General features: G+C 44.7%; 1 protein-coding gene across 1 annotated transcript in view; it reads left to right on the top strand.

Moving 5' to 3' along the window:
- Nucleotides 1-8137: 8137 nt before the first annotated feature.
- Nucleotides 8138-13173, top strand: part of LYN (LYN proto-oncogene, Src family tyrosine kinase) — a 46886-nt gene continuing 41850 nt past the window's right edge. Inside the window, exons 1-3 of the mRNA XM_052651415.1 lie at nt 8138-8269; nt 11852-11897; nt 13038-13143. Of these exons, the coding sequence (XP_052507375.1) occupies nt 8138-8269; nt 11852-11897; nt 13038-13143 (284 nt within the window). The remainder of the gene's footprint in view (nt 8270-11851; nt 11898-13037; nt 13144-13173) is intronic.

Here is a 13173-nt window from a genome sequence, read left to right on the forward strand (position 1 = left end):
ATTTCCTGTTTTTATTTCTTTTAGCTCTCAGAATAGGAGAAATTGGTGATTTAAAAATCTTTCTATAGCCGAGAGGTGAATTTATATGAACTTCAGGCTGAAATGGACATGATGGAATATCTTTTAAATTTGTGAAACTTATGGTGAAAAACAAAATATTACCTGAATGGTATATTATATAAATCCAAGCTCAGGAACCTCTTTCATTGCAGAATTCCTTCCCCTCAAAGGTCCATCTAGTCAAAGCTATGGTTTTTCCAGTAGTCTTATATGGATATGAGAGTTGGACTATAAAGAAAGCTGAGCACTGAAGAATTGATGCTTTTGAACTATGGTGTTGGAGAAGACTCTTGAGAGTCCCTTGGACTGCAAGGAGATCCAACCAGTCCATTCTGAAGGAGATCAACCCTGAGATTTCTTTGGAAGGACTGATGCTGAAGCTGAAACTCCAATACTGTGGCCACCTCATGCAAAGAGTTGACTCGGTGGAAAAGACCCTGATGTTGGGAGGGATTGGGGGCAGGAGGAGAAGGGGACAACAGAGGATGAGATAGTTGGATGGCATCACCGACTCGATGGACATGAGTTTGAGTAAGCTCTGGGAGTTGGTGATGGACAGGGAAGCCTGGCGTGCTGCAGTCCACGGGGTCGCAGAGAGTCAGACATGACTGAGCGACTGAACTGAACTGAATACACACATTTATGTTCACATCATCATGTTATTAAAGTGGACAGCAGGGCTTCCCTGGTGGCTCAGTGGTAAAGGATTCACCTGCCAACGCAGGAGACATGGATTTGATCGCTGATCAAGGCAGATCCCACATGCTGCGTAGCTACTCAGCCCGTGCACCACAACTATTGAGCCTGTGCTCTAGGGCCCAGGAGCCACAACTACCGAGCCCTCAAGCTGCAACTACTGAAGTCTGAGCACCCACAACAAGAGAAGCCACCACAGTGAGAAGCCACCACAGTGAGAAGCCCGAGCATGGCAACTGGAGACTGGCCCCAGCTCCCAGCAACTAGAGAAAAGCCCATGCAGCCACAAAGACTCAGCACAGCCAAAACTAAATAAATATAATTTTTTTAAAAAAAGTAGACAACAGAGTGACCTGACGTCTAGGTTACCTTGCCTAACAGAGGGGAGGAGGGAGAGGGGAGAAAAGCTCCGTTTAGAAGGTGTAAGTGGAACTCCAGCACTTTGGCCACCTCATGCGAAGAGTTGATCACTGGAAAAGACTCTGATGCTGGGAGGGATTGGGGGCAGGAGGAGAAGGGGACGACAGAGGATGAGATGGCTGGATGGCAGCGCTGACTCGATGGATGTGAGTCTGAGTGAGCTCCGGAAGTTGGTGATGGACAGGGAGGCCTGGCGTGCTGCGATTCATGGGGTCGAAAAGAGTTGGACACAACTGAGCGACTGAACTGAACTGAACTGAAGTGGGGCATGTGCCAGCCAGAAGCTGATTTGGGAAGTGTGCTGCTGTGGGTCCCTCTTTGGGGTGAAATGGGGTTTCCTTATGCTTCTCATCATGAATTCTCTCTCTCCCAGTAATGGAGGGAAACCTAGCCTTTGGGCTACATTTATTTATGTATTATTTAGCAGAGATGTATATAGCTCTTACTATGCGCTGCTTAAGTACACTTCAAAGCACTTTACAAATATTACTGATTTAAGGCACGTCACCCTCATAACAAACTGATGAGCTAGATGAAGTGATCTCCATTTTTTTCAGAAGGAAACTGAAGCCCAGAGGTTAGGTTGCTTGCCAAGATCACACAGTTATAATTGAGGGGTGCAGGATTGAGTTTAGCAAGCTGACTTCACAGTTCTTTTCTCCAAAATATTTTGCAAATTGTGTTGTCTTCCTTAGGAAATTTTAAAACTATATATATTTTGGCTGTACCGTGGGGTTTGTGGGATCTCAGTTCCTGGGCCAGGGATGGAACCCGAGTAACTACAGTGACAGCACCAAATCCTAACCACTAGGCCACCAGGAAACTCCCTTCCTTAGACATTTTTAAGAGAAAATTTCTTTATGGGCTGTTGCATCTTACAAGTGAACTTCAGAACCTAAGCAACATGATGGTGGGATCCTTTCAGACTATTTTCTGTGCACATTAATTATATATGGATGTGTACACGTGCATGCACATGTATGTGTATGTGCTGATTGATTACATAAATTGATGGATATATGAATTTTTTTCAATTCATAATGATTGGTGGTCAAGAGCATCCAAGTTATGCAAATCTCTCTTTTTAACCCGCCTCACTCTTATAATATGCTCAGTTCAGTTCAGTTTAATTGCTCAGTTGTGTCTGACTCTTTGCGACCCCATGTACTGCAGTACACCAGGCTTCCCTGTCCATCACCAACTCCCAGAGTTTACCCAAACTCATGTCCATTGAGTTGGTGATCCCATCCAACCATCTCATCCTCTGTCATCCCCCTCTCCTTCTGCTTTCATAGGGTTCTCAAGGCAAGAATACTGAAGTGGTTTGCCATTCCCTTCTCCAGTGGACCACATTTTGTCAGAACTCTCTACCATAACCCATCCATTTTGGGTGGCCCTACACGGCATGGCTTAGTTTCACTGAGTTAGACAAGGCTGTGATCCATGTGATGTAATATGTTAGTTTGGCTTAATTTAATGAACTCTCCCCTATCAGGCTTCCCTGGTGGATCAGATGGTAAAGAATCTGCCTGCAATGTAGGAAACCTGGGTTCATTTCCTGGATTGGGAAGATCCCCTAGAGCAGGGAATGGCAACCCACTCCAGTATTCTTGCGTGGAGAATGAAATAGACAGAGGAGCCTGGCAGGCTACAGCCCATGGGGTGACAAAGAGTCAGACATAACTAAACAACTAACACACAACAACACAACCCCTATTGATGGACATCTAGATTGTCTGTGTGTCTGTCATATAAATAACACCAGTATGAACATCCTTTTGCTCTGTGTAAGCATATCTAAAGAACAAATTCTCTACAAGTTTTCACCATAAAAAACAAACAAACAACAACAAAAACCCCTAAAAATGTGAAGTGATGAATGTGTTAACTGTTTTGAGGTAACCGTTTCGCAATATGAAAGTATATCGAAGCATCACATTGTACACCTTAAGCTTATACAGTGGTATATGTCAATTATATCTCAATAAAGCTGGAGAGAGAGACTTTCCTGGTGATCCACTGGTAAAGAACCTACCCTCCAATGCAGAGAACGGGGGTTTGAGCCCTGGTCGGGAAGCTAGGATCCCACTTGACACAGGGCCACTAAGCCCAAGCACTGCAACTAGAGAGGCCCACATGCTGCAACGAAGACCCAGCAAAGCCAGTAAATCAATAAGATTGTAAAAAAAAAAAAAAAGCTGGAGAGAGAGGAAAAAGAACAGCCTTTCAGAAGTGCAATTCCAGGTGGACAGCTGCTTCCTTGCTGAGCATGTCGATAACTGTGGGACATTATTTGGTCTGACCATGAGCAGCCTGATGATAAACGAGGAGTCATAATTAGCCTTTTATCCCAGAGTTTCTTCCGGTTTTTCTTTTTTAAACAAAGATTTTGGTATTCGAAGGCCCTTCAGTGAGGATGAGGCACCACTAATGGATATTTGCCCCAGTGAACGTCTGTACAGAAAAGTCGCCCAATCCTGATTTCTGGATATGTTGGTGGAGGTCCCTTTGTGACAGAGGGTCACCTGCTGTCTGTGTCTGGTTAGATCATCCACTTGAGCTTCTATGATGAACAACATCCTAGGGGTGTATTTGCATGTGAGGCCCTCAGGTATTATCATGATTAATTCATATCTGCTGGGAAAGATTGAGAGCAGGAGGAAAAGGGGTCAGCAGAGGATGAGATGGTTGGATGGCATCACTGACTCAATGGATATGAGTTTGAGCAAACTCCGGGAGATGGTGAAGGACAGCGCAGCCTGATGTTCTGCAGTCCATGGGGTCACAAAGAATCAGACATGACTGAACAACTGAACAACAACAGAGTCCACATGTAAAATGTGCTTTCATTTACTGTTAAAAAAGAAATATCGAAGACATTGCCAACAGCACTTTAAGTGAAGCCCATCCTATGAAACTTTAGATATTTATGCCGGGGCGTGCCCGTCCACTGTGGACCCAGGTCGGCTTCCTTTCTCCCAGGAGAGCGCCCTGTGATGCTGGCTCTGGCTCTTCCTGCCAGAAAGCTCCTGCTGCAAATCTGGGTCCACATTTGCCTTGTCTTCTTTTCCTCGCCTAGAGTTTTCTATTTCCAATTTGTTAAACTCACTTTTTGGTAAAAGCATTTCAAATCCTTTTTGAGAAAGAAGCAGGCTATAAAGAACAGTGTCTTTAGCATCATTAATAATGAGATAAAACACGTTTCAAAATAGCCATTGTTTGGCAAAAGGGTAAGGAAAAAAAAGCACGTACTTCAGGTGAAAGCTGTGTGAGTCCACCGTTCCCTTGTGCAATGGTTTGAGGCCAGCCATGTAATCTCTGCATGCCTCCATTTACTCCTCTGTAAAATGGGATTAATAATACCTGGGTCATGGGGTTTCTTCAAGGATTAGATGAGATGCTCAGAAAATTACAGATATTTAATTGAAAAATAAATACTAAGGTGTAAATGCTTATAAAGCGTAGCTCCTGTCACTTGCAAATGTGTAACTGGGCTCTTAGTTTTTGTTGGGAGTGCACTGGGTTTTGTGTTTTTCTGGTACCGTGGCTCAGTGAAAAGAATTGAAGACCTGGCAGTGTTTATCCTCTGATGCAACAGGATGCTCTCTGAGCTCTTTTGCTGGAATGTTTGAACTGCAGGGACCCAAACTCAAAGCTCAGTGGTAGTGAGTTAGGGTTTTTGTCTCCAGTGTGCACATGGGTGTCTCAGTTATCTGTGTGATGAAAAATGAAAGTTACTCGGTGGTATCTGACTCTTTGTGACCCCATGAACTGTAGCTCACCAAGCTCCTCTTTCCTTGGAATTTTCCAGGCAAGAATACTGGAGTGGGTTGCCACCCCTTCTCTACGGGGGCTTCCCAACCCAGGGATTGAACCCAGGTCTCCTGCACTGCAGGCGGATTCTGTATCATCTGAGCCACCAGGGAAGCCCATGTGATGGGGAGAGGGAAATCATGAAATATGCATAAATAAATAACACTGCAGATTAGACAACCCCTCACACATCCTCCCACTTTTTATTTTCATTCTCTGTTTTCCTTCCCACGGCCACGGCCTTCAGACGATTGCCATCACCCCTTCAGAGGACCAAAGCACCAATTCCCCAATCTGTGCCATATCACTAACACCTACAAAGTGACTTTCTAATCACATCTGCCTTCACACACAAATGTGTGTGCACACACACACACTACAGTGGTAGCTAATATTTTCCTGGGAATTTTTTGGCATTAAGTCGTTTATACTGTCCTTCTATGTTCTCCCTTATCCAACTTTTTATTTTGAAAATGTCAAATCTACAGAAAAAAAAAAATCCTCACCTAGAGTCACTAATTTTTTTTAAAGCTATTTTGCCACATTTGTCCTCTCCTCTTGCTCCCTTGTCCCCCTTTTTTCTTTTTCATTTTGGTGAAAATGTTGACAGCTGGCAGATACCCCGAGCCCACATCCCTACCCGCCTCATGAGCATCCTCTCAGATGTAGACCTTCCCCTGCATGACCACAGTACCATCATCACATCAATGAAATGTGTAATCCCCCGGGATCAAGTCCACATGTATTCAGATATCTCCAATGATCCCCACCACGTGTCCTCCCCCACTCACCTATTCATTCAAAGCTCATTCACCTTTTGACACATCATGGACCTGTCTGATTATTTTGACCATTTAACCTCTGTTTCCTATGAACTAGTAGTTAGTTCTACAGGTCTCTATGCCTCTATCTCCAATACAACAACAACGACTGGGGCAGGGATGTCCCCTTTCCCTTTCCTTGTCTGTCTTGAGCGGGAGGGGCTGGGATGAGCACGCTGGAAGCCCAGAGTGCAGCAGCCTGAGCACTTGGTGCATCCCTTCTTTCCAAGAACCCTCGTGGAGCACCTGCTCGGAGTGGTATTACAGAGAAGAAACAGGCTGGGAGCCCGGCCTGTCTGCTTCAGAAGATCTGAGGAGGCAACATTTGGGTCCAGATCTGGAAAAAAGACAGAACTGGAGTGTGTTAGAGTCTGGGAGGGTCTAGGGAGACAAGTGGGCTCCCGGGAAACATCCTGGGGAGAGGTGCACAGACGAGGGATGTGTGTGTCCTGGGGACCCGCTGGGATGCTCCTTTCACAGTTCAGGGAGCCACTGGTGTCCACTAGGGTTGGCCTTTTCCAATACCAACTTCTCTCCTTCATGCAGCCCCATTTTAATGCGAATGAGTTAAAAACACATTTTTTTTGAAGGGTAGGAGTAGGAGTAGAGGTGGGATGGGTCAAAAAAGAGCTCCCCTGGTTATTTACAGATCAACTAGAAAACCCATCCCATTTCAGAAACTTTAGCACATGAAAGAAAAAAAAAATACTGTGCTGTTTTGAGTCAAAGAAGTACTTGCTTCCCCTTTATTTTGGGAACTACAGCTCGCTAGTTTCAGCAAGAGGCATGACCATCTTCAGAGGCTTCCTATGTCAGCCAATGAGAAGATAAACAAGGCGGTGGTCGCCGATGCCTGTGGGACCAAAGGCAGGCCGAGCCGGGGCAATGGGGACAAGCTTCTGAGGCTTCTTTGACCCATTCCTCCTCTAGGAGGAGTTCCTAACTCCCATCACCCGCCTTCCCCACGTGAAACCGTCCTTGTTCTGTGATGTTCTGGGCAGGGGTCCCCTTTGGCAGTGCCTGAGAATGACAGTCACATTGGAGTGCCCACCCCACTGTGCCCCTGGAGAACTTCCAGGACTGTGTCCAGGGAATCTGCTCTGTGAACCTAGGCGATTCTTGGGTGCCTTTAGGTTTGGGAACACCACCCGCCCGAACCTTGTAGTGGAGTGCATACAGATTTTGTTTTGTCTTTAATATATCAATTTGACCATGAGGCTGTGCTGTGAGGAATAGTCATATCCAATTTCAGTTTTAAAGTCGCCTTTAGATCTAAGTTCCCAGTTTGCTTTGGGTGGCACTCTACACATCCTAGTATAACTGAATAGACAGATAAGAGTTTAGCCTTTAGAAGGGTGGTTCCGTCTGTCTCACTGGTTGTGCTCAAGCCCCCTTCTGTCGAGGTGTCTCTCCTGAAGCCTTAAGCTGGCTGGCGGCACCCTCTGTGCCTCTGGCTCTGACATCTCTCCTGTTTTCCACACTCACACGTCTCACTGGGACGTCTACAGATGTGATCGTGTGGGTGTTCCTACAAGCATCTATTCTCCATACCTGTGTCTCCTCTTTGATTTCCAGTCTCCGTGAAGGCCACCACCATTGTCCCAGACCCCAAACCACATAAGGTTGGAGCCACCCTTTATGCTTCCTGGCTCTTCATCATGTTTGCCTTTGAAGCCCCAGGTCCCCTCACTTCACCTTGCACAGTGACATTCGTCTTCAGCCATGCCTCCCCCTCCAGCCCAACTGTTGGACTTCCCTACTTGTTCCCTGAAGGGTTTGACTTGAACTAGTTCCCCGAAGGGGCCGTGTTCCCGGGGCCAGTACTTTGCATGTGAAGTTGTCTCTTCCTGGAATCCCTTTACTGACTCTGCCACCTAGCTGACATCACTCCCATTCTGACTCGAAGCGTTTCCATCAGGACGCTTCCCCTGCCCACATCCTTTTCCTCTTGCCTGAGGTCAGTGTCCTTTCCTATGTCCTGTGCATCCTCTGTCGTTGACCTGCCACGTCACATTGTTGTTTTAATTCACGCATCTTCACCACAAGAACAGGAGCGTCTGTAGGGCAGGAATTCATGCTGACGTAAAACTGATGCTCAATGAATGGTTGTTGAATGACTGAGTGAACAGATTATGAACAAGCACCTGGCTTGTGAACGGTCTTCACCTCTTTGACCTGGTTAAATCAGCAGCGATGAAGACTGGAAGTGTGCTTGCTGTTGCTGAGTCGCTGTTACCTTCTCTCTGTTGATGGAGAAGCTTCGGTGGCTGGAAGCCAGTTCTGGAATGGTAAAACGATGCCGTTGCTTTTATATTCCAACAGGAACTATGGGATGTATAAAGTCAAAAAGGAAAGACAATCTGAATGACGATGGAGTAGATTTGAAGACGCAACCAGTACGTAATACTGACCGAACTATTTATGTGAGAGATCCAACGTCCAATAAACACCAAAGGCCAGTAAGTAGATAGTCTCAGGGGAGCGTTCCCACGGCAGGATCAAAACATGGCTGCGTAATTTAAACTCCAAATCTGTACCATGTGCATGCCAAAAAAAAAAAAAAAAATCATGTTAATTACTTGGGCCTCAAATAATTTTTGATATACTTTGTAACTTAATCCTTTAAAGAGTTTATAAATATATTCGAGACAACCAGGCCACTTAATGTACAATAAAGGGGCCTTTGGTCACCTTCTTATGTGTGGCGATTATCACCTTTCCTGTCACTGGTACAAATACCCTCTCTTTATATGTAAAGACATGTATACGAGCTTGTGTGACTTAGGATGGGCAATAAGATTAGTGGTCTGGAAGCAGAAGGAAATGCTGAATTCTAGTCGGAAGCCAAAATAGGTGCTAATATGCCCTTTGGTAGATGTTATTGTTGTTTAGTCGCCCAGTCACGTCCAGCTCTTCGAGACCCCGTGGACCATAGCCCACCAGGCTCCTCTGTCCATGAGATTTCCCAGGCAAAAATACCGGAGTGGGTTGCCATTTCCTTCTTCAGAGGATCTTCCTGACCCAGGGATCAAACCTGTGTGTCCCACGTTGGCAGGCATATTTTTTACTGCTAAGCCACCAGGGTAGCCATCATACTTTATTCCATCATGTTGTTCTTCAGTTAATTCAAACTAGTATGAACACTGAAGTTGTCATGACTTATTATAGAGAATTAAAAGATTTAAGCCTTCTAACCTAGGACAAATATCTGTACCAGCATTTTTACATGATGGATGTGCTCTCTGATGTGTTTGAGAAATGCTTGGCAAAGAACTAATACCACATTTCATGGAAGAAAGGAACAGAGCTTTGGATAATTACAACCTTAAATGCACTTTACTTCAGATCTTAGGTCCTTTCTGTTTGCTCACTGTATATATGTACATCCCCCATTGCCTGGTTTTTATGGAAACCAGTGTTTTAGCGTTTAAGCTGAAAGCAGCTTATTCCACATGAGTCCAAATGCCTTCATTAAGAGTTTTTATTGTTTCTCTAATCTGACATGTTTTTAAATGCCTTGGCATTCTAGAAGTATATCATTGTTGTCGCTCCCTGTACCAGCCCCCTCCCCCACGTTCGCCCTTATCCTGCAGGTATGGTGTGTGTCAAGGTCACATGTCATTGTTGAGATTGGTAAGTCGGTGTTGGCATTCTTGCAAAAAAGTAGAGATGAAAAGTGAGTACAGTATGCTATTAATTCCCTACATATTTCTAGACAGATAAATTAATGTTAATTTTAGGAACTTCCCTGGCAGTCCAGTTTTTAAGACTCTGTGCTTCCAATGCAGGGGGCAAAGGTTTGATCCCTGGCTGGGGAACTAAGATCCCATAGGCTGTGGTGCACAAACAAAAAAGAAATTTAAGAAAAACATTGTGGACTTCCCTGGTGGTCACTGGTTAAGAGTCCTCCTGCCAATGCAGGGAACATGGATTTGATACCCTGTCCAGAAGGACCCCCATGCCACAGGGCAGTTAAGCCTGTGGGCCTAGAACCTGTGCTCAAGAGAAGCCGCTGCACTGAGAAGCCTGTACACTGCAGCTAGAGAGGAACCCCGTAACTAGAGAAAGCCCATGCACAGCAATGAAGACCCAGCACAGCCAAAAATAAAGAAAAAGATTTTTTAAATGTTGTAATATAACAGAAACTCAAAATGTACAAGATTATTAATAAGTTTTATAATTTAGTTATAAATACCTATAAATATAATATTCAAAAAGACATCACATAAATAGGTATAGATGTGGAGCTATGCTATGGAAATATGACTAACAGAAAATGAAATGATACAAGGACTTGGAGTCACAGATAATTTTCTCATTATAGACTTCAAAGGCGTCATTAAAAAGGGCCTGACTTTTTCTAGTGTTGTGTGCTATAGATTTTACATGGTTTACAGTCCCCCATTTTTTGTTAATGTAATGAAAGAAGATGTCCTTCATTCAGAAAAGCAAAGGAGACCAGTACAAACTTACACACCATTTTTCCTCTTGCTAAGAATAAAGGAGGTTAAAAGATAAGTTCAAAAGCAGAAGTAGGAAGCATGTTTGAAATCTCTCAGTTCCCTCATGCACCCCCGGAGCGCAGCACACTCCACCTTCTCTGGTCACAGGTGCCCTGGTTTGTAACTGGGCAGTTGGGCCTTATTCCATGGATAACATTCAGTTCCAGCCAGATGAACCCGAAACACACCCCTGGATTGATTACAGGCTGTATTGTGTGACAGCAAGGCTGAACTGACACAAATTCAATAACACTCTAAGGAAAAGACATTCAGAGAAGGAGAGTGGTGGCAGATGAGGTCTATGCATATGTTTTGGCCTTCTGAAGAATGTGTTCAATCATTTGTCAATTAAGGACTCTTTGACATTTGAAAATCAGCTTGCTTCTCTCAAAATGATTTAATCAGTCTCTCATCTTCTAATTGTTTCCTCTAACTCCTTTAAAATTGATCATACATTCTAATTATGCAAATCTGAATGAATTTAAAAATCAGTGTAGAACTCCTTGAAATAAGTATTGAAAGATCATCTGGAGCCAAGAGTTTCTGAACCAGAAAAACGTAATCCCCTGCTCCCCGCCCCTGGAGATTTGATGGGCTGACTTCCATCAGAAATTTAAATTTCAGGACAAGCTGCTTTGGTTCATATTCCATTCAGGCACGTTAATCAAAGAGAAACACGATAAAACCCGGGAAGTCTCACACATCCTCCCCATGTCAACGAAGGAAAAAGGAATTTGATTTCCAAGGTGATTGGGGTGGCCTTTTGTACCACCAGGCCCTTCCTGATCATTCAGCTCCAAGCTAAAATAACAGGGATACCATCTGTCCCCATAGCAGAATCGGGGTCAGCCACAGGAAGCCTGGATCTGTTAGGACTTGTTCTCAGCTGCCAGTGACCAAGCCCTTACAGCAGCTTTTAAAACAAGTCTGGGAAAAGTGAAGATCAGCAGTCCTGGCCTGGGTGGCACTTCCACAAGGTCACCAAGGACCCAGGTGGCCCCTAGGACCGCTCTCCATCTTCTGCTCTGCTGTCTCTGGTCACTGGTATCCATGGCTGCTGATAGCCCAGCTCATCACTTGCTTCTGGGCAGAAAGAAGCAGCCCAGGGAATAAGAAAGCCAATCCCAAAGCCCCATCACCTGCCTGCAGGTCAACTCCTTGCCATCTGCATAGAAGGCTGGAGAATTGGGAAGCATCACCATGGAGCTGGGCAAACCGCCACTCCTAAGGATACTTGGGCTCTGGTACTGAATCAAGGGGAGGGAGCCGATTGGCTCAGTAGCGGCTCAGAATGTCCTGTCACCCCCAGGCCAGTGGCTGCTGAAGAAGGAAAAGCCCTTCAATGGTTGGGGCGGGGGGCAAGGATCGGAATACAGCTCCTCAGGACTGTTCCTCTGCACTCCTCTTCTTTCTGGCTTAATAAATTAACAAATCTAAACCCTATTTACTTCTGTTCAAAAATGACATAACATACAGTGTGAATGTAAGCATAAAATGCTAAACATAGAAAATATTTTTCTAATGAATATTCTCTCTTAGGTTCCAGACTCTCAGCTTTTACCAGGACAGAGGTTTCAGACTAAAGGTATGTTTTCATAATGCCATGGTAGTTTCTTTTCTTTACTGTTCAAGTCTCTGTAAAGTAGTTGTCCTGGGTGTTTTTGTTGATTTTGGGGGAGCAGGTGACAGGGTGAGGTAGAAAATGATACTTTTATTGCTTTGCCAGGCAAAGGGAGACACACTAGGCTTCTGCCTTGAAGAACTATGTGTCTCCGATTTTTTTTTTAATTGTGGAAAAATAGACATAACATAGAATTTATCATTTTAGCCATGAAAGTGTTCGGGTCAGTAACATTAACTACTTCCTCATTTTTGTGCAGCCATCACCTCCATCCATCCATCTCTCCATCTGGGATGATGAACTTTCCATCATCTCAAACAGAAACTCTGTGCCCATCAAATGCAAACTCCCATCCCCCATCCTCCCGGCCCCTGGTACCCCCTATTCTACTTTCTGTCTCTATGAGTTTGACGGCTCTGGGGATCTCGCCTGAGTGGAATCAAATGGTATTTGTCCTTTGCGGCTGACTTCTGTCACTTAGCATAATGTCTTTAAGGTTCATCCATGTTGTAGCAGGTGTCTGAATTTTGCTTCCTTTATTCTGTGGTATGTATACACAGTGTCTTCGGATGGTTTTCCCCTTCTAACGTTTGTAAACAATGCTGCTATGAGCACAGGTGTATCACATTTTAAACCTAGAGCTGGAAGTCATTGAGGTCATAGGTCTCTATGATTTGAGATGACAGACATTGTACCAGTGTGTACAGTGTGTGGCCAACCATGGACCATGTGGACCCCGAGCCATCTGGGAGGAAAACAGGTCCTCTTTCCAGCTGCCTGTTTCCTCAGTATATCCCTGCACTCTGTGCCCCATGACAAGCTGTTACAACATTTCTGCTGTGGATTCTTTTTTTAAAAAAAACTTTATATTTTGTATTGGGGTATAGCCGATTAACCATGTTGCAAACAGGGAAGGTGAACAGTGAAGGGACTCAGCCATAGGTATACATGTATCCATCCTCCCCCAAACTCTCCTCCCCTCCAGGCTGCCACATGACATTGAGCAGAGTTCCCTGTGCCATACAATCAGTCCTTGTTGGTTATCCATTTTAAACATTCTGCTGTGGATTCTTAAAGGTCTTTGCTTGCCTTGTTCATTTTCAGATCCAGAGGAGCAAGGGGACATCGTGATCGCATTGTATCCGTACGATGGCATCCACCCAGACGACTTGTCCTTCAAGAAAGGGGAGAAGATGAAAGTCCTGGAGCAGTAAGTGCAACCAGATGTCTCTCTTCTATG

This window comes from Budorcas taxicolor, chromosome 14, assembly GCF_023091745.1.
Source record: "Budorcas taxicolor isolate Tak-1 chromosome 14, Takin1.1, whole genome shotgun sequence".
NCBI lineage: Eukaryota > Metazoa > Chordata > Mammalia > Artiodactyla > Bovidae > Budorcas > Budorcas taxicolor.